Here is a 26,749-nt window from a genome sequence, read left to right as displayed (position 1 = left end):
GGCATTGCTTATTCCAGAGTTTCTTATCATGTATATGTTTATTAAAGGCTCTCAAATGCCACTTTACAAGCTTTCACCAGGCAGTTGCTCCACAAAATAAAAATGCACTATTTCTCTTAAAGCTAGTTTTCTGTACTGAACAAAAAGTTAAGAACAACCAACACTTTCAGGTTCCTTAATGCATGTCATACTATTAAAATGCTAGAAAGATACAGACCACTTGAAATACGAGAAGCTGCTTGTTCATTAAGAAGCATTTAGAAAAATAAGTTGTTGGGGTTTTAAGATAATTTGGGGTTTTTTTAAGATAGTAGCTTGTAAAGAGATAAGGTTTATTCCAATCAAGAAAATGTTACCTTTTCCCAAATAGAGTGGAAAAAGATACTAAGAGCTAAAACCTCCCTGCACTATCTGTATCCCTCCCTTACCATAGTCTTGGTGTCAGCAAAGCCATGCTTCTGAGCAAGATTCCAGAGATTGACTGAAAGCTGGTTCAGTCTGTTGTTTCGTAGGTCCCCATGAGCCAGAATGGTGTTAAAGAAATAGAGTGCCAGCTGGCTCTGCCGCTTCAGTGTCTATAATGAAAACAAAAATATTCCCATATTATTGTACACTCACCCCAAATACCCAGCTTAACCTCACCAGCTTCTCTGAACTCTCAGAAGTTCAAAGGGCACTCATTTTGTAACACACAGCAATAGTTACAGACACAAGAATACAGTCATAGTTTTCATATTCCATTCAAAATGCAACAAACAGCAGTAGCTGTAAATCAACAGAAGCTGCTGTAAAATAAAATACATACACAAGACTCCTACATCTCACAGCACTTTGGCACAGCATAGTATGTAGGTCTGGCACATTTACAACTCCAGACTCCCTACAACTGCATAGAAATCACTCTCCCACCAACCAATCTTGCACTTAGAGCACCCTAGCTGTAAATTTTTAGAGAGACCACTATCATCAATCTAAATTAATGCAACTTCAGGCTTTCCCCCCCCGCCCCCGTCTATTCTACTTTTATTTATTTATTTAACCAAAGATGTTTTTTCCCTGCTATTTCTTCACTGAAACTCTGGTGATACAAATGTATTTGTAGCTCCTTCCCCTAAAATTGCTGACAGGGGGCCTTAAGGAGCATAAAAGCAGTCTTCCTCCCCACACAAAGCAGAGGCTTCACTGCTACAATGTTCTGTCGACCAGAAACAGCTTGAACTTTTAGAACTGTCCAGAACTAAAAATTTCCATCCAGAACTGTCACATAAATGAAGCATTCTCTAATACTGTGAAAAGACCACACTGTGTTAACAGTAAGACACATTGTTCTCTTCCAAATTGCCATTTTTGTGAAAGGATTTTATTGTGAGAAAAATTTATTTTCCTTTAAAGCTTTTAAAGGAAATGAACCAATAAAAACACAAAATCATTAGAGCCTTGTTCATTTAAATGAGCAGCCAAGAAGATGAATAATAAAAGGTCACCAAAATTGAAGCAATCCAAATACCACAGTGATTTTATGACCAGCTTTACTTCAGCACAATTGGAGATCTCTGATAATATTCTCATCTCTTCTATTTCCTCAGCAACAACAGCTTCGTCAAACAACTATTCATTCTTACAAAGCAATTTTTATCTAAATCTCTCAATGACTTTCACTCAACAAAGCAAAACAAATGGTCCCTCTTTGTAAATAAGGATGGACAGAGAAGCAAATCCAAGGCTGCAGAGGCAAAGGCAGGCCAAGCACCTATATCTGCTGCTTAGCCTTAAATCCAGTTTTCGATGCCACAACAGCCTCAGTGAATTAACATGGGATCTCCTTACTCAAAGTGTGCTTGAAAGGGGAAAACAACAAAAAAAGGCCTTTCAGAAACCATGAATGTCAAGTCCTACAAACATTCTTACTCACAAATTCCATACAGGAGTCAGATGCAAAAAACTCCCTAATATACAACCCACAGTCCTGAAAACTTTGTTTAAACTTCCTTGTGGAAATTCTTGGACATTCTTAGCTGTGCTAGAATGGTTGTTTCTGCTGCTACTGTTCTGAAAAAGAACTACAGTTCCCTGTGGTGATGTGTACAATGATGTAGAGGTTTTGAGCAAAGGATATTTTCATCCTACATTTCCACCATTGCTCAAGGAAGGACAAACAGAATAGCAAAAGCAAGGAAAAGGCTAAACTTAGCACAGTGTCCTCCCAGTATGTATCACTTAACACATTCTGTATTGGCAAACACTCTGGGCTACTGTGCAAACAGCCCATCTAAAAAAATTCCATCAAATCAATCATGCCCTGCCCTCCCTTCCAGGCCACGAGCCACAAGCTTTCTATCAATAGAAGCCATCCAGAAAGGGCTGATTGGGAAGCTGTGGAAGGCTCTGTTCTCAGAAACAGGTACATTAACGGAACAGTGGGTTCTCATTATTGCAGTAAACATCAGTCACCTGCCTTTCACATACAATCCATTAAGCTAGATTTGATCCCTCAGAGCCTCTGAAATCCAATCAAGAAATCCAATAAGCTGCCTAGAGTTTTCTTTATTTTATATTGAACAAATATACTAAAGTCAGAGTAAAGACAAAACAACTATTTCTTCCCTCTGTACCTCCCTCCTGACATCATCTTAGTGCCTGGGATCTGAAACTTTTATAATTACAGGTGGCCTTCATTGTATTTTCCCAGTAATAGCCTAACTGTGAATTCTCACTTTGCTCATTACACAACTGGACATCATTAGGTGTCTCCTCCACAAGCCTGCCTATGTGACGGTCTCACTTTCTAAACAAGTAAAAATACCCAATTTCCTTTTGTTTTGAGGTCCCTGAACCTTTTGAAAAGACCAAGTCCTGGTCAAAGGCGGCCTGTTTCTCCAACTCTAAATTACTTTTGGTTTTGTATTGAATCAAGCTGAGTAAGAACATACCTCCTCCTTTCCCAGGGTTTTCAGATGATCCAGGATCTGTGATACCACTGTTTCACTCAGTTTATTAATTTCAGCCAGGAACTTGGAGTCTCCACCATACAGAGTATCATTGGAATCAACTGCAGAGATGAATTAAGCTTAGGTCTGGTTAAAGAGCTATACATTTATTTGCTGTTGAAAACATCATATATTGATAGAAGACCACATTTGGAACCCATAAAGTGACCCTCCTCCATGAAACACAAACAGAACTATGTTGTCTAAGTGCCTACACTTGGTTGCCTACTATGTCCTTTTGATTTTAGGAACCAAACACTGAGAAGAATCTTTTAGCTTAAAGCCAGTCCTGTATTCCTGGATGCAGCCAGGCTCACACAAATATCTCCTAGACCTAATGTTAAGCAACATACAATGTAAATTTTCAGGTTTTCCAGAGAGACAGACTCCGTTCTCCCATCACCTTAGAAGAGTATGGACATCATCTTCAATGGCAGCAGCACTTGGCCAAACAATTTGTATTTTATTTAGTAAAAACCACAGTTTTTCAAAAGACACTGCATTTTAATTTTTTTCCCTTAAAATAAACCCATGATTACCTCAGAGTCATGGATAGAAATTCAAAAAGTGTATTTTCAGTTTCAAAGACCTTAAAAGACTCTTGGGAGGGAGAGAGCTCTTCAAGTTTTTACAGCTTATATAATTGTGAATTTAAACATATCTTTTGCCCTAATTTATTTATGTTCTATTAAGAAGTAGGGTAGAAGAAATTTTTAGGTTTAACTGTATTCTAGGTAAATCAGAAAGCACAGAAGATAAAAGATAATGCCCTGTTCCCAAGTAAACATTATTTTAAGAAGCTAAGGTACATGGTCCACCTAGAAAAAAAACCCATGGCCCTACTACAGGGGAAAAATTACTAATTTATATTTCCATGCTTGTCTTCATTAAAATCTAATTAATTTAGATTTCTCATCTTGGGATTATGCAGCTATTTTGGTCACATAAAAAATGGAGAGAAAAAAAAAGCTAAAGCACACTTCCTTACAGAATTGTAACAGCAGATTTACTACAGAGTAGCAGTTCCACTGACAGGTATTTTCTGTGCTGCTAACTGCAAGAGGTATTTTGTCATGGGCAGTAAATCTGACAAACTATTCACGAGAAGAACTGCAGAGCACATTCAGCCTGGCCCTCTGTTAAAGTCCTGTGCAACTGAAAGAGAAAGTCAAACCATCTTGGTCTCTCTGACTCATTAATCTTCCAGGGCGCTTTAAAAGATTTTTATTTATTACTCTACCTTAATTTAGTAATCTATAATCAGAAGGCAAATATTAAAATTTTAGAGCATGTCAAAATATTCAAAAAAAATTACAAAAAAGATGACAGCTATTTTACAAAACATAAAATCTTTATAATTTTCTAGCTATTCTGAATATTTTTTTAATTTACTGCAATTTCCAAAACTGAAAGCCTGCCTTCAAAGCACCAAATACATCATTTAAATAATGAAGACTAGGCTTTACATTCTGAAAACTGGAGTTGTTAATAAACGTGGATGAAACACCAATGATAAATATAAATCAAGTTGATACTTTAGACTTAAATAAAACCCTTCATATGCATAATCATTACTTGAAAAGTTCACATTTTATAAGTATTTGCACCAACACCACGAGAAGCAAACTAAGTAACCCACTCTGTACAGATTCACTGCAAAGAACAGACTGCACCTGTTCAGAAGCCAGCTCCTGGGATTATTCTAAATTACAATACCTAGAACTGGACAGAAAAATAATCCATTCTTTGAGACTGATTACCACTGGTCTTCATTAACTGGCTACGGTGATAAGACAATACTACAAAAGTCCTGGTGGAATGCAAGGAGCCAGAGCCCCCCTTAGGTATTACCTTTATCTACATGGTAGATAAATGCTTCTTGAGTCATTGCAGACAGCAGATGCAAAACATTAGTATAAATCCTGACTTTGTCATCGCTGTTATCCTCCCAAGTATAATCCTGGATCACATTTAGTAATCCTCGCACAAGAAACAACACTCCTTGTTCTGGATGGTCCTACACAGAAGAAAAAAGATAGGTCAAAACCAATACCACAACCCTGGAACAAAAACAGGATTATTGCAGTCATTCAGTGGTGTAGAGTCACAGTTTGAGCTCTATAAAAGCAGAACTACAATATAATTAAAGCTGACAGCTACTTTTCTTAAGTGTGCTTCCTGCAAATCCTTTAAATTTTTTTTCTAGTTTCCATCTGAAATGTCCATTTGACCCATAATCAGAACATGATCCAGGGAGCCTCCACAGAGGAGGCTTTGAAATGCTTTGTTTTGTAGTCATGGGGGAGCAGTACAAAATTAATTGTCAGCTTCTTAACAGCTAAGCCTCTAAAATTAAACAGTGGGTAGATTTTGTTATTAAAATCGTATCAGTAAGCTGTAGTGTATTACTCATATAATTATGAGTTTCAGAAGAACACCTACACTGGGAAGTCAGTTACAGACAATCAACAATCTTTTCATATGAAATGAAAAGAAAGACTCTGCTTTACATAAGCTGGGGGCTTTTACAAGCAGCTTTAATACTGCACTTGGCTAATTCCAGCTGGCAGTTGGAGCAGTGGCACTGTGATACACAGGACAAATCACAATCCACTGGAGACACTTCCTTTTGATCTTCTGTAAATAGGGAACAAAGTTAGGGAAGCTAGTTTCTGAATCCTGGCATCTTGTTGCAAGATGTTTTTCATAACTGAATCTGAGAGGTTGTATCAATCCCTTCTTCAGTCACCTGTGTGCTGCTTCACCAGACAGGCAGTCTCAGCAAAAAGGAAGGAGAAAACCATAAGGGAGGAGGAAAAACTCCCTCCAAGAACAAGTGAACATACTTCAAACTTCTTTTTCTGTTCCTCCAGGTTAATTTACAATTTCCCCTCATTTTTTAGATATAGCTGAAAATATTGGAGGGAAAATTACATCTCTCTCTAAACTTGGCAGTTAGTTAAAAACTGGAAGGGCATAGAATAGTAGTACTTTGTGAAATATTCATCAGAAGAGGAAGGTTATGCCAAAACACATCTTCTAATTATTGTTTTCACTCAAATAATTAGGCAACCTATTCCAAAGTAACTGAACCTAATAGGAACTAGAGCTCTATATATATTTTGCCTTCCTCATGTATTAGGGTTTTTTGACTACTTTGCTAATAAACCAGTACATGTTTACACAATTAGAGATTTCACTCTACCCCAAATCCACTTTTAGTGAGAGGTTACTGAGAGTGGCAATGCTGTACCTCCACCTCCACACAATTGTTCTGCCTCCCCATTTTGCATTGGGCTGAGGTATTTTGCAGCCAATGAGCAGAACAGTCTGTCTTTTCACAGAAAACTAATCCCTGCATCTCCCACTCAGGAAGCCCAGTCTGCTCTAAATTTTTAAACAGGAAAGTCAAAATAGTCCATACTAAACCTATGTGGTATTCATACACACTCAACTTACCGGAACAACTAATAATGTGGAAAAAAAATTACAAAGGAATTCCAGGAGGAAGGCATCAGAAGGTCGCATCTTCCCATCTACACTGATCATTTTTGGCACTTCAGGAACGAGGCTCACTGCAGCTTTGAAAAAAGCATCAGCTACAAAATAAAAATAGAGTTGCTGTTATATCATTCCAGCTGTGATGGCAGCCATGCCTGTGACCCAATGGCTGCTTTGAACTTGTTTCAGATAGATTACAGAAAATGAATGTGCTGAACTGCAGAGAAACCCAAGACTCAGCAGTGGTCTACTTCTTGAGAAACAGGCTAATTTGAATTTGGTGTTTCTCCAAAGGAAGTTCCCACATCACCCAAGACTTCTGAAATTATAACTCTTCTCCTTTGCATAACAAGGAGACACCATCATTTCATATGTAATGCATTTATAATAAGAAATTAGCACATGATTCAAAATTGACTTATCAAAGAAATGCTTATGATGGGAGAATGGGGAATCCAGTGGGGGGAAAAGGTTCATGCTATCTTGTTCACCAATTCATTCACAAAGGCTGTTAAAGTTCTAAGGAACTACAACAATTTAATTTTTCTAATTATTTATAGTCACTAAAAGTAAAATAATCCTAGTACCATAACCTGGGGTATTGCTGGTTACCTAAATAAACGGACTTTTTCCAAAAATCACAGTACAGGAATTAGAGAAACCATCCAGCATTACAGCCGTGGGAAAATAGCTATTAAGAGGTTTTTCATAACTCTTTATCATGTCTCTAATCTTACAAAAATATAAATTCCAAATAGAACATCTATTTCTCAGTTTATTAATATTCACAAATTAAAAGCAACAATATTTTCCCTCTTACACTAGAAGACCTCCCATATATGCTGAGTTCACAAAAAATTTCTGACAGCAACACTGTTTTGCACTTTCTTGGCAATATTTCAGAACCTCTAAGTATCCACATCCCACTCAAGTTGTTGAGCCATATACTTCAAAGCATCCTTCAGAATTAATATTGTATCTTTATTTTACAAGAACAGAGACTGAGGCCATGTAATCAGGTTTTATCAAAGGCAAAAGGAGAATTCTTGGTGAAAGCCAAGAGGTGTTACATGGCTGGGATGGAGATACCACTGACAGGCAGGCATGGGCATTTCTAGGAGCGCAGCTTGCTCTGGAAAAATTCATTTGAGACTCCATGCAAATTTGCTAAATATAGTACCAACTGGTATCTAATTTAAGCTTATGAGGAATACCAGGGAAACATGTGCTTTGGAAAAACTGTAGTTCTCACTCTTGTTTCTTCAGCACACAAGTGCTCAACCCCTCCTGGACTTTTAAGTGTTGTGCTTAGAATGCACACCCCTTCCATCAAACATTGTCCTTCCTTTTATTCTGCACATTTGTTTTGAGGAGAAAGAATGTTTATTTCCAACTTATAAATTTAGACAGCCAACCCAAAGGAAGGTAAGTAATCTTTCTCTGAGGTTTATTTGAGGAAGGAAGGCAGCAGCAGATGTTCATTCTAGCACAAGTAAATGAATTGCTGTCACTTCCACAGTTGTCTCCTCAGAAAAAAAATAAAAGTGCACATGCCACATCACCATACAGTAAAACATGTGACCAGACAAATGAAAAAAATGTGCCTTAGAGAATAGTCTGCATACCAAAGTACCCATGTCTGTGCAGGGAATGCTCCTGCCTTCTGAAGTTATTTCATAACAGGACAAGAATGACCTAGGTAGCAATCAGCATCCACAGTGAAAAAGAGCTGCTCACCCTAATTTACTGCCTGCTTTCCCAGCAATCACAATCCTTCACATTCTCCTCTAAACTTCTGCCACACTGCAAACCCAAAACCTCTTATCTTCAATTTCAAAACCTGAAATTTGATTTCATTTACTCTCCCTGCCTCCTACTGTTGCTGTGAATGAGAGCTGCCTCCTCATCTGCCTGAGCAGCTCCAGAACCACGAGCTCCCTGGTTCCTCGGGCTGCTGAGAGCAGTGCCCGGCTCCCCTGCAGGTGCTGCCCACACCAGGGACCTGCCTGTGCTGCCACAAACTCCCTGAGCTTCCCCCTGTGTCCTCCCCAGCCACAGCAGTCACACAGCTGTGCCCCATGGCCACAGGGCCACCCTGCAAACCCCACACACTGTCACCGTCCCAGCACAATGGGGACACTGAGGCTCTTGCCCCACACTTTTAATCCTTGTTCCTTGCCTTTCTCCCCCTGCTTCCCCCACTCAGTGCAGCAAGGCAAGCCAAACAAGCAAAACAGCACAAAACAGTTGTATTTCACTTTGATATATCCAGAAGAACTGGCAAAGGAGAGTGTGTTCATTTTGCAGTTAGTTCTGCAAATCTGTGCTAACCATGAAATTGTTTTATGCTGGAACACTAAAAGCACATTTCTCCAAGGTATATATGCTTCATAAGAAGCAAAAATAAATGCATATCAGTGCAAAGGTTTTTATTACAGACTGCAGAAAATTACCTGTCCTCTAAACATTACCATCCTGGCAGAGAGGTGTCAGAGTTATTATACTCATTAGATGCTCTGAGTTTGGAGAAAAGGCTCACTAAAAAGGTTGTCACAGCCATGCTGTTTTTTTCAAGTATGAAATAAGCATCAGTGTTTAATTCTGAATTACATTAATTATGAGGTTATGCAATTATGGTTTCTCTGTATCTTTAAAAGTCAATTTTTAAAACTATTACTGTAGAGATGTTTTAAAACAAAAACCATACATCGCTTTTTCTGGCTTCCAAAAGATATAAGGAACCACTTAAAAAGCATGGAAAACCACAGCAATCTTAGGTTCTTGATTAAAAAAACAAAAAGAAGATAAAAAAGGCTTCTTCTGATGAAGGATGCTGTTTTCTTATCTGCCTAAAGTACAATACTGCTTCTTAAGTGAACCACTGTTGAACTGGATAAGGCGAGAGCGGCCTGTGCATTACAACAAATCACCATGATGAAGCCTTCCCCACTGCTGTTAATATCTTGTGCAGTGCTCCGAACGTAACATACTTCATGCTTCACTAAATTCATCCTTTCACAGCAGCTCCTTCATTTTGGTTGACCATAATCCTATAAATCTTTCCCCCAAGCATACATGTTGACCTTCAGGCTACAAAAACTAAGTCTTGGATATCCAAGTCAGCACTTCCAGAAATAGCCTCCTAAAGAGGAAAAAACAAGTGAAATTGGTGTTGAATGTTCTGCTTTTGACAATATTCATGATGCCACATGTACACATGTTTAATTATACCTACACACAACTATATGTACCTCCATATATTTCTGTGTATCAATCTCTCTCTATATATAAAAATTGGGCTTGCACTGTATTTCCCGTTTCTCTGACAACCAATCAAACTGTACGAATTCAAGATTTCAAAGACAAAAAATAAGGAGGAACAAGGTCAGAGATGGAAAAACAATTAAACTGCTTAAGTCCACCTTCAAAGAGCAAAAGGGAGCAAGTTTAACATACCTACCCAAAGTATTTTTAGTCGCGGCTACAATTACACCAGGCTAAGTCCACCCAAAGGACAAAACCAGGGACCATGCACATCTTCTGCATTCCACACCACTTTCCTGTCTTACAACACTGTCAAACCCAATTTAATACTCTGAAGATTTTGCTTCCACATCCAACAGATGTTGGAGATTTAATGAAGCTTGTACTCCAGTGCAAAAAATGATTGGGAAAGAAGTGTGGGGGTTTTGTTACATTACTTTTTCTGTTAAATAAATTAATCCATTATTGTTTTGACAACCAAGCGTTGTAAACATTTGAATCTCCTTCTTGTCACATTGGTGAGGTCACTGTGAGATATTGTTGAAATGTGGTTTTCCTTTGAACTACTGCAAATTTTTCTCTGTCTTAAAGATCTCTACACATCACTTCCAATCCAGAAACAACCAAGACTTCTTTGAAGGAAGAAACTAGAAATTAGAAACTAAGAAATTAGAAAATGAATGCACTGCTGCTTGGTGAGCTGGAATGTACTGTGTTAGTTCATACTATTTCATACTATGAATTAGCTGCAGATAAAAAGGTAATTACGTGGATGAAGCTTTGTAGAGCCAGTTTTAGGTGAAGCTTGATTAAAGATTACAAGGCATTTGTACTTTGGAACAAAGGCACACAAGAGGCATAAGTGGAAGATCCATACAGGGCCATCAGACAGTATCAGAAAGGACACTGGACAGAAGATATTTTATTCTTAAGGTGTGATGAGTAAATGCAACACACACCCCACCCCACTGCATGCCCTCCCACCCAGAAAAAAAAAACCAACCCAAAAACCAACCACAAATTACAGCCTGCCTCTCTAAATTCTACGTAATCCCAAAAGACGAGGTACCACATCAGCAGCACTCTCTATAGAAAGCTCCACCAATAGTATTTTGTAATACTGAAAATTTTGAAATAATAAATGCTGCAGTTAAATAGTATTGTTTCTACCGTTATTATGAGGCAAAAAAAAAATCAAATGAGCAGACATACAAAAAAATGATACAAGGCTGGAAGGTCTGTATGATTTTTGCAGAGAGAAATTGCTCCTCAGCAGTCACTCAAGCCTTCCAAAGAACCAGTGAGACTGTGTTTAGAAGTAATTCTGTTAATAAATACTTAGATTTTAAAAAAACTTTTAATATTTATCCTTATAGAACTGACTCTTTAAACAACTAAGCTGAAAGAAAATAAGGAAAAAGGTTCTCATGAGGGTACACAACTTAACAAAGGATGGAGTGGATGGGGAAAGGAAAGGGAATAAAAAAGTTTTCAGAGTGAAGAAACTTAACTACTGGATTCCTTAAGGTTTTGCAGAGACATGTCCTCAGGATGAGCTGGGAGGTGAGAATGTTTGCAGACTGGTCTGGAACGTGACTGCAAAGCATCGCAGATGGATCTCATGATTCTGAGCAGTAAAACAGCAGATGAACTCTAATATTAGTATGGCATGTGGAGAAAGAGACAGCCCTTGCTATAACTGTAGAAAGAGAAGCTCTAAATAGGTTATTTACACTCATGAAAGATTTTGGAGTCATTACAGATGGTTTCCTGAAAACTACATCCTAAACAGCTGTTGAAAAGGCGTGGCAATTACAAGAATCACTAGGAGAGTAATGGAAAACTGAGGAGTCATTGTATAATTTATATTGCTGTTGGGCATTTATACCTGGAATCATCTAATCAAGTCCTCATCTTCCCATTTCCAAAGGGACAAAAAGATAAAAAAGATGCTAGGGCATGGAACTGTTTTCTTATTAGAAAAGGCAATACTGACAACAAATTCTTGAGGAAGTTACCAACTACATTATCTCATAGCCACCAAGAAAAAAAACAATCAGGAATGACTGAATTCTGCTCCAGCAGATCAGCTGCATGCTCTGAGCCGCTCACCTAACATCTAACATAAATGAATCCCTAAACATTAGACTTCCAAGTAGCAGGTAACTGTGGAACTCACTATCACATGAAGTTACAAAGGCCAAAAAGTAGAAATTGATTAAAAATATTAAATTTCCAAGGTCCATCTACATTATTAAATACCATGGTCTGGGCCATACACAAGCTTTGTTGAAGGATGTATTAAATCACCTGCACCTGAAAGCCAAGATACATTATTGTTTCCTTAGTAGATGCTACAAGACACTTTCAAAAACAGGTCATGGGCTAGACAGACTTGAAGAACTGACAAACTGATATAAAGTACTAGTCTGAAGAGCTTACAGAGAGAGATGTCACCTCTCCCACATCATATGGAAAAGTGATTGGCTGGGATAAAGAGAGGAACAAGAAAAAGCTCAGGGGAAGTCTCCAGTTGTGGAAGTCCCAGGTAACAGAAGAGGTCACAGTTCTGTCCAAATGAAACAACACTTAGCATTGCTAGTAAGGAAAACAGTATGACATCATTCTTTTCCCAAAGATCTTTTACTGCCTTCAAGGAAAGAAGTATTTAAAAACATAACAGAGTCACCATATACTATTCTCACCAGAGAAACATGAGCCAAGAAGTCCTAGTATCTGTAATTAGGAAAATCTCTTCAAGTTCCTATTTCTCTAAATTCTTTACCTCAAATTCTCTGTTTATATTCTTCTTCTTTACCTCAAATTCTCTGTTTATATTCTTCAGATCAATAAAGAATTTGGGAGATTAAGAAGAAATACTAAAAGTTGTTATCTAATGGTACTGAGAAAATACTCTAAACCATTATTAGACTATGATTTAAAATTACTTATTAGATATTCCATACCATAATTTCTCCAGAGTGTTACTGAAGCCTTTAGAGAATACTCATGGAAAAGTAACATTTTCTGCAGTAGAAATTATTTTTGCAATCTACTAGGTGTAACTGTGATTTAGCCACAACTGGAAAACAAATACCTAGAAGTATATTAAGCACTGTGTGCTTCAGAATTAAAATCTGCATTTGCTAAGCAAAACGGTCTGCAGCAGTTGATCTGAGGGACAGGCTGTCCATTTTTATAAAGTTTAATGTTTGACAATATCCCAGTGAAATCAGTCAGACAGAATCAGCTGAATTACCTTATTCACTCAGCAGGTTATTTCTCAAGTGAGGCAAAGATTTCACAGTTTAAAACAAAAATGCTGCTCAACACATATTACCAGAAAGTTATGTCATCTCTACCCACCTGCTGAATGCTGTGATCAAACATTAAAAACTCATGCTGTCTCTTTTTTCACAGACAAAAGTAGCATTTCCACAGAGAGGAAATGTGTGCAATAAAAATCATATCTACATCTCAGAAGTCCAGAAGAGTGACACAATGGAGCATGCATTTAATCTCAATTTAGTCCAAGCACCCCCATGACAGAAAGCATGACCAATGAGGATTTATTATTCTCTGTTGGCAGCACGCAGTGCTCAGTGGCTCAGCTAAGAAAAATGAAAAGCCCATCTCTGTAAAATCTAGCATCTTCCTTTCAAAGGTGGACTCTTAAAAGGCTCTCCAGAGGTACAAACTGTGCATCCAGGGAAAATTCACCCAAAACATTTTAAACATAATTACAGATTCATTTCACTTAAAGCAGGTCTTGGGATCTGGAGATGAAAGAGGCAACAGTCATTTTTAATACATTCTGAACACTCCCAGACAGACATCCGTCAGTGTTTTAACGCTGGAGTTTCATGAGCCCTTAAATTCACAGTTCTGACCAAACTTCATTGTCTTAAACAAAATCTATTTAATGAAAAATTACAATTTTCTAATACTGAAGTATTTGGATGAGTTCAAACACGTGATTTGATTAACAGTATGGCAAATCCAAGCAAGCAAGGCTGGGATAGAGGACATGGGAGCAGCAAGACACAAGGACTGGTGGTTACGACTGCTGCCCCTTGAAACTGGGAATGAGGCAAAACCCAAACTTTTCCAGCTATAAGCAGATTAGCTGTGGCTCTCCAATTGCTGATAGTTTATCAGTGCAATCCTCAGACTCATAAATTCATTTATTGTTATGACCTGCACATCCTCCTTTTTCAAGATAGATACATTGGCAATTTAGAGAAATCTTCCTATTGCCAACAGAAGTTGTGGAGCTCAATTTTCTTATGTGTTTAAGTGAAAAGTCAACTCACTGGACTCCCCACAGAAACTTAAAATTGCGAAAAATCCAAGACTTTACCTTGCTACAAACACCAGCTGGAACCTTCAAGGAGGAAGTGCACGCACAAAACTCATGCATGCACATCTGCTGACTGCACTTTCGGATCAGGTACATTACCTTTCAGCTTTATTTCTCTTCACAATTTTAAACCAATTAAGCTAATTCAAATCAGTATGAAATAAAAGTTACAGACAAGGCACAGTTTCCCTTCCTGGCCTAATGCTATCATTAATGGCACACTCTTAAATCTTCATGCTGCATGGGTTTTAGTAGATCAGTGTCTAATTGGCATCAATTAACTCAGTTAACTGACTGGAGTGAAATTTGCTGTTATAAATTAATCAGTACTTCTTACTTCCTACTCATCCAGTTAAAATACAGATTAAACTGTGTGAAAAGTAACTTTCAAGGACACATTATGTGACTTCAGTGCATCAACATATGGAAAGACAGTTCACGAAAAATGTCCCAAGACAGTGTTTAACACATGCTAAATTACTCATGCAAGTGACATGTCTCTGAGCACAAATTATACCCAGAATAGCTTTGCTAGGGGAGCAAAAAGTGAGTAACTATAAAACCTTGGTAAATGAAGTGAATTACTGAACATCAGTTTTGCTCTTGCTTCATTTTAACAAAAGCAGAGATGAACCAAATGTTCTCTCTCTAGCTTGTGGGTCTAAAATTCAGAAGAGTGTGGCTAATAAACACGCATTTTAGAGACTGAGTTCATAACACTTTGCATATCTCTGCTACCTTAAAAGATTTCAGGATAGGATCCTGTTAATTTCTTAGTGAGTGCACTATTCATTTGTCAAACAACAGCTGTGCACATTTGTAAACCATCACACTGAAAAATCTGGACAATTGTTGGGGCCCAGAAGTCTCACTCAGAGAAGAACTGGATCACAAAAATAGTGGAAAAGCAGAAAATTCAAAAAAAGTTGAAAGATATTAAATTACAAAAGGGGTCCCAACATGGTCAGGGAGTAATTCTCGAAGACCAAATATTAAAGAAAAACTGCTTTGGATTTGCTTCCAATAAGGGAAGCTCTACAGCACAGAAACAATAATGAAAATTGACATACAGAATAAGGTAAGCTGGTCAATTAAATAAAACACCATAGGGAGAAAAAAAGTGAGTCCATTTTATGTAAACCCTGAAAGAAACTGCACAATGCTAACTGCACAACAACAGACTTTGCAGATCTTTTATTTGCACAACAAACTTGGACACAATAGTCAGCTTTACACTAAATCCCTCTGCTTTGCTGTATGGGCAACATCAGATTCAAAACAAAGAAATACAACAGTCACTGTGCACTAAAAAGTCTTAATCAGCATCCTAAGTCAGCTTGTTTGTGCAGCTGGAACTTGCTGGTAAATGCAGAACTTGGAAAACAAGCTCTCGTGAAGAAGCACAGAGCTAACACAAAGAATTAATAGCCACAACAAAAGACACTGCAAAGTAATCCAATTTATTACTCTCACAGCTCCACTGGAAACATGTAAAAGAAAAGCATTTACTATTTGAGAGCAGACATTTAAAGTCAGGATTGAAATTGCAAAACAAAGGATCAAATCACTTTAAAAAGGATAAGAAAAATATTACAAACAGAAAACTACTATAAACAGTTAAAACTATATGAAGATTTTTGGAACAGATAACTGACTTCCATTTGTTGATGGAACATGAATGAGATCATATTAAATGGTGATACAGACTTAACATTCATTCTGTTGCCAGAATGCCATTTTTTCCCCAAAATCACTTTTGTCACAATCTCCTATTACTTAACACCGAACTAACAGGATGGCTGAAAATGTGCTCAGGCATATTTCAATCAATAATTCAGATCCAAAAAAAGAAAATATATTTTTCAGTCCTCATATGATCTGATATTACACCGTTGTTTCATTCTGATACAGTGGCACATTTTCTTGGCTAAGTAATTAGCATGCAGGTGCTCTGACAGCAAGTTTCTGCTGTCACTGACCCAACCTGGAATTCTTTTCCAGCTCATTGGTGAATTTTGTCAGTCTGTGAACTACTAAACAGATGCTTTCATTTCTTTTTTCAATTATAATACAGCACATAATTTGTGATTAGAGAGCTTGCATAATTACACAGGAGAAAAACTTTCCATGCTTCCCATAATTTAGGGCAACCTACCTCATGGCCAGGACTATGTCAATCACAGTCAGCTGTCTTGGCTCTTAAAATCCCATTGAAGTGCTGCTTTAATATGGCACAGTTTTGCTTTAACAGTGCTTGAAACAGAGCTGTATTTTAATTCCATCATAAATATACATATGACTTAGGATATCAACCATGTTATTATTCACAGTTAGAAATATTTCTGAAATAAGAGAGCCTTTAAGTAGATAAATTCATGCCTTACCTTGTGAAAGGCACTGATTTGCCAGAGCAACCTGTCCAGAGTGCAGATACAGATTAAGACGTGTGAAGATACTGCTCAGAGATGGAATTGTAATGAAGCAGAAGGCAACACAAGCCTAAAGTAAATTTTTAAAAAACTGAATAAAATTCCTATCTCAGAGTTATAACAATCTTTACTGATTTAATACACAATTAGGAATCAAAATCTGTATGTCAGTTTTGGGAAAGATTTTCAATAGAAAGCAAACATTATGTGAAGCCCAAAATCAGCTGTTTTAAATTTCTAATGAGTATTTCAATAATTATGTATTTTTTAGAATTGTTATTATTAAAACTGACTCTCTGTGACTGTAGCTCAAAGAGTTCCTCTCTCCTCAGGAAACCACCTTGCAGGACCAAAAGCTGACTAGAAAAGCAGACTAGTGTCCTCAGGGAGAAACCATTGGCCAAAGTGGTGAGAGCAGGTGCTGTGTGTGCACTGGGAGGTGCTGCAGCTGCAGACCTGTGGGCACAGCCCAAAGCCCTGGCTGGAGCAAGGAGCAGGGAGAAGCTGCCCAGTGCCAGCCCAGCCAGCCTCTGCTCCACGCAGGTGCCATGGACTGGAGTCCACTGCACACACAAATAGCTTCCCACATGAAGACAGATGGACACATCTTGCTTGCCACATTTCAGGTAAGAAGAAGGGAACATAAGCAACCTGGATATCCTGTGATGGCCTGTGCACAGTTCAGAGCACATGTGACCATTTCTATATACACTCAGAGGCACTAAAGCTGAAAGGAGGACCTTATTTAAAATTCAAATTCTGATTTCAGCATACCAACACTGATATTATGAGACAGAAGTCTGAATATATTTTATATCCCACCTCCCATTCTCTGTGTCTGAGTTACAAAGGAATCTGGTATTTTATTTCAAATATAGTTTGAAAAGCTGAGCTTTCTAGAATTCACACAAACACCTCTCTGATAAACCTTCCTTTGGAGGGGGAGTCAATCGTGCTGCTCTTTTTCAACACAAAGCTGCTATTAGATGGTTTGGGTCTTTTTTTCCTTGAACAGCAACATTTGTCTTTAGAGAGGAAAGACTGCTTGTAACAAGAGAAAATGGGACTACAAACAGTGTCAAAAAATACTAACACACTGGTTTTGCAAAAATTATAAGCTTAGGTGGCACCAGACAGTATTATCTGCAAAAAAAGCAGGCTCAGAGTTTATTAGTCCAACCTACCCTGACAAATGCAGCAGTCTTTCTGGAGTGATTTCCTTTCATTACCCTTCTGGTTTCCATTGCTAGTTGGTTCACAGACTACACACAAAACAAAAGCAAACCATTAAGAAAAATGCACATCCTCAGTGGCAAATAACAACCTGCCTATTTTACTGCATGCATTTACACAACATCCAGTGTCCAAAGGAACCCTGATACAGTGTGTCCCCACTGTGCTATTTACCTTTTACTGGGAGAATTTTAGTGACTGTTCCTTAAAGCAAATATGACTCAATTTGTGAAAGTACACTTGTTTTAATCAAGCCTTTAGCTTATCCTTTCCTTCCCAGCTATAGTGCTGTCACCTCCTTTGCTAGCATAACAATCATGATTTCTAGCTAACACAGATTAAAAAAACATAAACCAAAAAAAAAAAAGTATTTAAGGGAAGATATAATGTTGCAATGGAATCAGATGCAGCTAATGCTCACCTGTGACTCAATACAGAAAAGAGATTAACCTCCCCAATCACAGCAGGACTCTGCCTGGATCTGCAGCCAGACACAATCTAATCTTTCCTACATGAAAGATTATAGAAGAGGCAACCCAAATTCTGAATGTACAAAGGTGCCATTTGTTTCATTATACATGAAATCTCTTGCAAGATAGTCCGTTTCTTTGTTGCACTGATACCATGCATGCCTGTCAAGCAAGAACTTCAGAGTGTTTAGGGGATAAAATCAGAGATGAGATCAAAGTTCACTTCAGAAACACCTGATTAAAACACTTCAGACTTATTTTGCTATAGACCAATAATAATCTGAGCAGGGAATGGGAGAATGCAAATATATCCCCATTTATTAAGGAAATATAGATAAACTGTGGCTTACATGAATCAGCTGAACTAGAACAGGCTCCAGATTGCAGAACATTGATCTGGCTTCAACATAGAAACTCAGCTGCTGTTCAAAATCACGGCCAAATGAAACCTATAAAAGAAAAAAGGCCCCTAGATTTTACCACTGTAGGCCTTAAATATATGTAAAACTGCATGCAGATAAACCACAGATATTCAAAATCAAAACCCCCATATACTGCTAAGGAGAAAACCCAGCAGTGACAACAAGCAGCAATCACAGAATCTCTGTTCTTTTAACTGTCTGCAATACTTGAGCTTCAGGGAAACATGAAAATTTTACTGTTTTGGTTTTTTGGGTTATTTTTTATCTATACTCCACATGATGGTCTACTTTATAGATCAAGTATTTTTCAAGAAAACAATATTTAAATCCTAGGTTTGTGAAGTGTTTTCAAAACTGGCAGAACTCTTGATTCTTTATGGGAGAGACAAAGGCTTGGTTTTGATTATACTTAGAAAGCAAGACAAAAAACCCCAGAAAAATGGAAACAGATCTGTGAATCTGTATTCAGATTTCTCTAATTTCTAGTTGATGAAGGGGCTCCAACAGAAGATAGCATTTTTCCTAATTAGATAAATCAGTAAGAAAAGCAGGTTTTCCTTGAGTTTGGTTAATAAATACATTCTTATATATTATGGCAAAAGCCTTTCATTCGGGCAGGAAAGAAGTCAAAAAACAACCTTTGTGTGAGCACAACCCTCTTCCAACCCTGTAGATTTAAAAAAATCCCAAGTGCTGTCAGCTGGAGTGTCTCAGCTGTCAATTAAAAGCAGAGCATGAGGAACAGTCTCCAGGCAGTCTACATTTATGTATTCTATTGCTTTTTTTTTTTTCTATTAGAAGTAAAGGTTGCATTATTTATCATTTCTCAAGTCACATGCAAAAGGATTTTTTACAAAATTAGAATAAAATTTACATTTAATCCATGCAGTAAAAGATCAAAGAAACTGCACAAGAAAACAAAGGATTGCTTCTCACATTACAGACAACTGTCTTTGCTTTTCCTCTATTTGTATAACTGCTGATTCTTGAGTTCTAGTCTCGAGAAAACCTACCCAAAAATATAAATTTTTCCACCAAAAAGACTGGCTGTAAGGATGACTATAACAATTGCTTTTCCCTCCACATCTTAATTTATGTTGGTTTAAATTCATAGCTAGTCATTTTGCTGCTATGGGATTTTTTTTCCCCTAAACCAGGACTATCAAGACACATCATATTTTGTTCAATGCAAGAAATCTTCCTAAAGGAAATTATACTATATTATACTGCATGTAAAGCTTAATAAAGCAAAACTATATTAGAACATTAATTAGCAAATTATTATAGCTGAAAAAAAGCAACCATCTAGAGAAATCCACAGAACTGCAACAAAGAACAAAGAGGACATGTAGACACAGAGCCTGTCAGCTCTATGTGAAAGAAAAAACAGAGATTGAGAGTACACAGTTACAGAATACAAAAAGCTTGAGAAAGCTCAAAACCAACAGAGATCAACAAAAGATTTATTGGAATAAGAGTAAGGGATGGGTTAAAAACTAATTTCAAGACCATACACCTGGGGTTCTCCTGGGACTACTAATTTAATGAAATAAATCTTATTTCTATATCAAGATAAACAGATAGAATAACAAAACACTTATTTTGTATTTTTGAAAGCTGGTATTGGTTCCATTTAGAGCTAAGTAGGGAACTTCCTTCACATAAATCAGTGACCTCTCTGATGCTTCACTTGATGTTTAACTTGTTAAATACATGCTCTGTTTTACAGGAGATTTACAAAACAAGCAGAAAATACAATTAAATAAACAACATGTGTACTTTAAACTTTCATCTTGCACCATATCAGCTTCAGCACTGTGTGACATTTCTTTAAACACAGACACACCTATTTCACTGAAATGCACTGTGGTTTTCAGTGGTCTTAAGCAAGTCAGAGACTGGGCTCTGATTCAGCCACACAGGCACCTGTTCCTCAGGGATGTCACAAAAATAGGAACTCTAAGGTGCACACAACAGTTGCACACAACTGGCACTCACCATTTTTATGAATCCATTTATCAGAGCTGCTAACGTTCTTTTCTCATCTTCAAGTGTTAGTGCACTACAAAAAAAAAATATTTGGTAAATTTTAGAATATTGTTGATCCTATTCATCTATAAATGTTCAAATGATACATAATATTTTATAAATTCTTCTGTATAAAACTAATTTCAATGTGAATATCACCAAGTCAGCCACGAACCAAACTAAATTTGAGATTTTTTAAAAAAGGAGAAATTGCTGAGTGTCTTTAGATTCTCAACAACTCAGACTTTGGCAAGAGGAGAAGGAAGCTACACTAACGTTTTTTATTATACAAACAAATGGCTTCAGTCTTGTGTTGCAACATTAGAACTTGAGTAAGAACTAAGTCTAAAATCCTAAAGAAATTAGTACATCTATTCTTCAAAGAAAGTTATCCAATTTAAGGAGTAAAGTTTTTGAAATACCTTTTAAATATTATGCACTGTAAAACATTAGTTTATTGTTTAGTTTGGGGTTTGTTTTGTTTAAGGTTTTTTGTTTTAAATAACCTTGTCTCTGAATTTTAAATAATTGTCTCTGAAGTTAAAATAATTAACTTCACCTTGCTTCAGTGCTGGTTTTCTTCATGTTTTAGTAAGAACTGAACTAAACTGATACGTAAAAAGGAGTTTATTTTCAAAACTACCACAGATACCTATTCTACACCAAGAGTCCAAAATCTAATTTGAAACAAATTTACATCACATAAAAATCCAGTCAGTCAAACCTGTTTCACTGAAGAGGGATGAACAAAAAACTAAATTACAATTAACTAATACAATTTAATCCCTTTACTATTATATGCTTGGCTCCAGCTTTGACCTTTAGTATATCAGTTACCAATTTCCAACACAGACACCAGATGGGAAGAGAACAATAGTTTTACTATACAAATTCAGTAAGGGAGGAAAGCAAACCTCAGCATGATTAGCTCATTAGTGCATTGCCAATCAAAAGAGTCAACTGATGGGCTCTGAAAGGCTCAGAAGGCTTGTAATGAGATCTCCAGGTCAGTAATAGGTTTGCAGTTCAGTTGTGAATCAGACCCCTACCAGTCTACAGGCTGTTATTCTCCAGCAGCTGTTACAGGGGTCAGCGAGCCCCACACAATGAGCTGGGAGTTTCCTGAATCACAATGCAAAAACACACACAGGAATTGCTTAAAAATAACTGGAATTTAGGGTGATTTAATAAGAGATGTACAACCATCTTAGCTCAAGGAACTGCTGGTTTAAGGGATTTTAAAGGTCCCAGTAAACTATCAAATTGTTTTGGTAAAGCAACAGAGGAAGCACCAAATATGGATTGCTATAAACTGCTCTGTTTTTTTTAATAAGCTTGTTTAGGCACAATATATTGTTCTATTTAAAGGCTGAAGTGGCTTTTAGTGCAACATACAGCCAAATAAGGTACTCTAACCCAAAATAAAGCACTCTAGCTGGTATAAATTGAAATTGTATTTTAAATCTGACCTCTTTATTCAATAAATCTTGAATCCATGGCCTATCAAGGATGAGAAAGTTTTAATTTCCTTTGCAGCATCTGCCATACTAAGAGGCTCTGGGCTATCAGAGTGGCAAAAGAGACTGTGCCCTTACAATTCAACCCAAACCAGAAGGAAAAAAAGGTTTGTCCTCTTGAGATTTAGAATTTGCAGCATTGTGATCCTGGCTGTGTTTTCAATCAGACACAGATTTCGGTGTGATTTTTGCAAGTTACCTACAAACCACAATGCTTTCCACACTGCACAACTGCTACTGAAACAGTGAGGGTACAACAGAGCACAGGGGATCCCAAACAACCTCAGCTCTCAAAGTCAAGGGCAAAATAGAAGAGGAGGAATTAGGGGGAAGATATAGATGATTCAACAGTTTCTCAGTTCTAGCTTCCCCTATTGAAGTTCCTAGAGATCTTCCAGGTAACCTTTTAAACTCCCCTTTGTAATGGCTGAAAACAGTGACCCACAAATCTGATGGCAATCTGTGCTTCAGTAGCTACACATTCACTTGAATCTCAGAAATAGCTTATTATTCACTATAACTCAAAGATTACATTGGTTTCATTCTCTAAGTGTTTTGAAGATTGGATTGTAAAGTGTCTCTGCTTCACTGGAAAACTACAAAACCAGTGCTACTTCCCTTTTAAAATTCTGCTTCAGTATTCAAAATACAGCAGTAATTAAAGAGCAAATGGTACGTGCTGCCACTTCACTGCACAGCTCTTCCCTCAGCACTAATTGGATTCATGTCTTAATCCACCTTGAAACAAACAGCCTCAGAAACATGAAACCACATCAGGCAGCCAAACTTTGCATAAATGAGAGTTCTTAATAGAAGTTCATCTTACTTCACAGAATCATGCATCGTCTTACAGATATGCAGGAGAGCATTGAGTATAACAGGATCCTTTGTTGACTCCTGCTGATGCCTAGAAAGAGTTTTAGAAATAGTGGTGAAAATACTGCTCTGTCAAAATGGGAAAAAATGAGCAGAATAACATTGGTTTAATGCATAATTCAAATCACCAGCACTGTATGACACTGCACAAGTTTTAAGTTCATTTGTGATCCACAGAACACCAACAATCACGTGGTTAATATGTGTACAATTCCAACAAATGCCAGCCAAGAAATATTATCTTAATATACACAGCTGCACTGCCAAGCCACAGACTCTGACTCCTTAAAGGACACAGTAAGGTGGACATGTGATACATTGAGGCAATCTAAAAACATCAAAACAAAACAACCCTAGATTTACCAAGGTATAATATCATTTCTCAGCTACTCAGGGACAGACAGGAAGCATCAGTGTCAGGTTTAGGTACAGAGGCACATGTGCAGAGCAGCTCCATTAAGGTGATTAAGGGGCCACAGCATCTCTCATATGAGCAAAGCCAAGAGAGGTGGCCCTGTGTGCCCTAGGGGAGAGAAGGCTTGGGGGGCTCAGCAGGGAGTATAAATATCTGAAGGGAAGGTGAAAATGAGAAAAGTGTTTCAAGAAACCTGTTAATTACTTGAAAAGAAGGTCTGCTTGACCTTCAGAACACTTGAATATATTTTTTTTTTCTAAGTTAATTTTCCACAGTAGCAATACTCTGTTCTGTACTGTCACAGCAATTGGAATGTGAAATAAATTTCATAAACCAACAAAGGCAACACAAAAAAAGAATAAAAAGCTCGGAGAACAACTATTCTCTTAACCCACAACAAGTCAGCATCAATATAATTACTTCAACTCAGCTTTCTTTGTGAGCAGTCAAACAGTCCATCAATAGATTAACAAAACTGACACATTTTCTTTCTTCTTTCCAATACCCTGGAACACCTTCACAAACTAAATAGCCAATATATACTGATTCCTCTTTCCTAGCCATCTTTCAGTAAGTTTCTCAGAGCTTCCAGAGTGCATTTCACTTCAACAGTCTCTACTCACTTAATAAAAGATTCCATAATGCACTTGCAAACCTCCACTCTCACACTTTCCTTCTGGAACATATCCAGAAATGGCAAGAATTTCTCCTGAAAGTACAAATATATAAACAAGTAAAATTAGGCATGTTACAAAGAACACACTAAAACAATAAATACCTTGGATACGTTTTATAAGCACAGCTGTTTAGGTAAAACTATTTTCATATTTTCTGAAAACAGTAATTCATCTAAAAGGATGAAAAAGTGGAACTAATGGAAAAGGACTGATGTTCGCAAGATGAATCAATTTACAGATTGCAGAGATCTAGAAGGGAACACAAAATACAGGACTGTTTGAATCAAATGTTGCACTTTATTTTTAAAAGCAATCATATGCTTCAAACAGCTGAAAATCATGACAAATTCAGAGATCCATGGGGAAAAATAGGTAAGATATTATAAACAATTAAAATAGTCCACACATCAACAACTTCTATCCAGAGAAAGTTAAAAGGTCTAAGACATTCAAATTTCCTTCAAAAAACAAGGGTCTATGTTGTTTAATACACTAAAACGCTTAGTTTCTGTATCATCTCAAGAATATACTGAAGATAAGTTTTTCAGAATTATCCAAGCAATTTGTGAACAAGACTTGACCCCAAATGCACAGCACCAGTCTTGAGTTTCACTCTTCAAATGGTTTCTGTACTTTGACACACACTGTCTGCTGTCTTTATACCTCATACACAGCCTCCGACCTCTCTGAGTTCCACTTTGTTTCAGTGCCAAGTGTAAGTGCTACGAGAGGGTATGTTAAGTATGCATCATAACACAGAAACAGCTACCAGCAATTACATTAACACACACAAATAAATGGTATTTCATCTTCCATTGATTGTCATTATGCCACAGTAACAAACAAACTTAGAGAATTTAACAGCCTAATGAAAAAAAGTATAGAAAACTGGAATTGGAATAATAAGTACTAAAGTAGTAAGCAGAAGAAAGCTCACAAAATATTTCTGCACTTAGCTACTTGTCAAAAAGTCCTTGCATTCTGTGAACCTGTAAATAATCTAAATATCCCAGTTAAGGTAAATTATCTTGCAGAAAAACTGCCTAACAGTTCTTAAAATTTTATTAAAGAGCATATCACTTACCACTGAAAAAAGCAGAGCAAAGTCATAGATGTAGGTAATAACTTTCTGAATAATTGACTGCAGCTAAAGGGAAGAAAAAGGAAAAGTTAAAAAAAAAGGGGAAATTATTGTAATATGAGTTAAATTAAGACTATCCACGCGATTATTCTTCTCTAGTTATTCATAGAAAACTGTTTTGAAAGATGCTTTAAGCATTCATCAACATAATTTCTTTCCCCAAAGCAGGACAAACTATAGCTATTCCTACATACCCTTCAGAACCCATATTGAACAGAGGCTGACCAGCCTGCCCAGGCTTTATTTGCTCTTCACTTCCATAGTTAGGCACATTTTTTCAAATTTAGAATCTCCATGTCCTCCAGCTCTCTGCACTAAAAAACTCAGCCAAATAAATAAAGAAAAAAAAGCCAAACCCAAAACCCATATTCTTTTGTAGGCATTTTTTCTAGCCCTCAAGTAACCACAAAAACCTCCTCAACTAATCCATATCTCATTTGGTATTCAGTCTCAAGAACTGGACACAATAATTCACTGAAGCCTTAACAATGCCAAGGAGAGATAGATTATTTTATGGTTTTCTTCTGTTTATACAACCTACCATGATTGCCAATTTCCTTCAGCAAACACCACTGTTAATGTAGGAGTTAACTAATGCTACTTCTAAATAGATACATCATTCAGGTTTAGCATTTCTTAAAATTAAAAGATTGATGTGCATGGCAAAAAAGGAGGAATAAATCACACCACTACAGTGTTCCAAGAGGCTTCCCAAATTATAGCTAGTGTTTAAAAATAATTATCTTATTACAAGAGTTATCAGCAATGCTTAAGAATGAATCCCATTTAAGAAAATGTGTATCAGATTTTTACAGATTTGGCAAAATAAACTCTTTACCTGTGGGTAAGCATCTTCAAATGCTCGATCGGGAGTCATGTGTTTGATAACATCAGCCAGAACTGTATTGACCTCTCGCTTCTGTGTAGCAAAAACCAAGGTTACAAAATGAAATTGGCACATAAATCGAGTCACTAAACACCAGTTGAGGAGGATAATTTATTTCCATTTGCCAAAGCATCAGCTTTTTACAGAGCTCTAGTTAAGCCATGAACTTTAACCATAGCTCCAGTAAATCCTTACTTAAACTGATCCATCTGCCATTAAAACGAAAGGATAAGAAACATTCAGTGCTGTGGGGTAGTAAAGCTTCAAAGCTGCATCTTTTGTCCTCATTCATCTTTCATGAAAGGAAACACATTTTTTCATTCCTACACATTTATACAGAATAGTCAAAGCCTTTCCATCTTTAATACCAGACTGCTAAAACAGCCACTTATTCTGTATCAGAAAAATTCAAAGGAAACAAAGTAATTTTCACCTACCGTAAAGTGTCTGCACGTATACTCCACCCACACTTCAGCACAGTTGATATAATCCTAGAAAAACATGTGTCTTATGATTACCAATATTTGCAGGAGACTGAGAAAT

The 26,749-nt window shown here is 37.1% G+C and overlaps 1 protein-coding gene across 1 annotated transcript in view; it reads right to left on the bottom strand.

Moving 5' to 3' along the window:
• VPS35L (VPS35 endosomal protein sorting factor like) overlaps positions 1-26,749 on the bottom strand; it is a 46,175-nt gene that overhangs the window by 891 nt on the left and 18,535 nt on the right. The window contains exons 18-30 of the mRNA XM_005522927.3: positions 26,644-26,697; positions 26,159-26,239; positions 25,264-25,326; positions 24,126-24,211; positions 23,038-23,118; positions 20,665-20,728; positions 18,595-18,693; positions 17,726-17,803; positions 16,497-16,611; positions 6,447-6,586; positions 4,839-5,004; positions 2,931-3,049; positions 429-575 (exon numbers count right to left, since the gene is read on the bottom strand). Of these exons, the coding sequence (XP_005522984.1) occupies positions 429-575; positions 2,931-3,049; positions 4,839-5,004; positions 6,447-6,586; positions 16,497-16,611; positions 17,726-17,803; positions 18,595-18,693; positions 20,665-20,728; positions 23,038-23,118; positions 24,126-24,211; positions 25,264-25,326; positions 26,159-26,239; positions 26,644-26,697 (1,293 nt within the window). The remainder of the gene's footprint in view (positions 1-428; positions 576-2,930; positions 3,050-4,838; positions 5,005-6,446; positions 6,587-16,496; positions 16,612-17,725; positions 17,804-18,594; positions 18,694-20,664; positions 20,729-23,037; positions 23,119-24,125; positions 24,212-25,263; positions 25,327-26,158; positions 26,240-26,643; positions 26,698-26,749) is intronic.

This window comes from Pseudopodoces humilis, chromosome 18 (assembly GCF_049639895.1).
Source record: "Pseudopodoces humilis isolate 2021_Gansu_Grassland_sample_001 chromosome 18, ASM4963989v1, whole genome shotgun sequence".
NCBI lineage: Eukaryota > Metazoa > Chordata > Aves > Passeriformes > Paridae > Pseudopodoces > Pseudopodoces humilis.
This window is presented reverse-complemented; position numbering and strand designations above follow the sequence as displayed.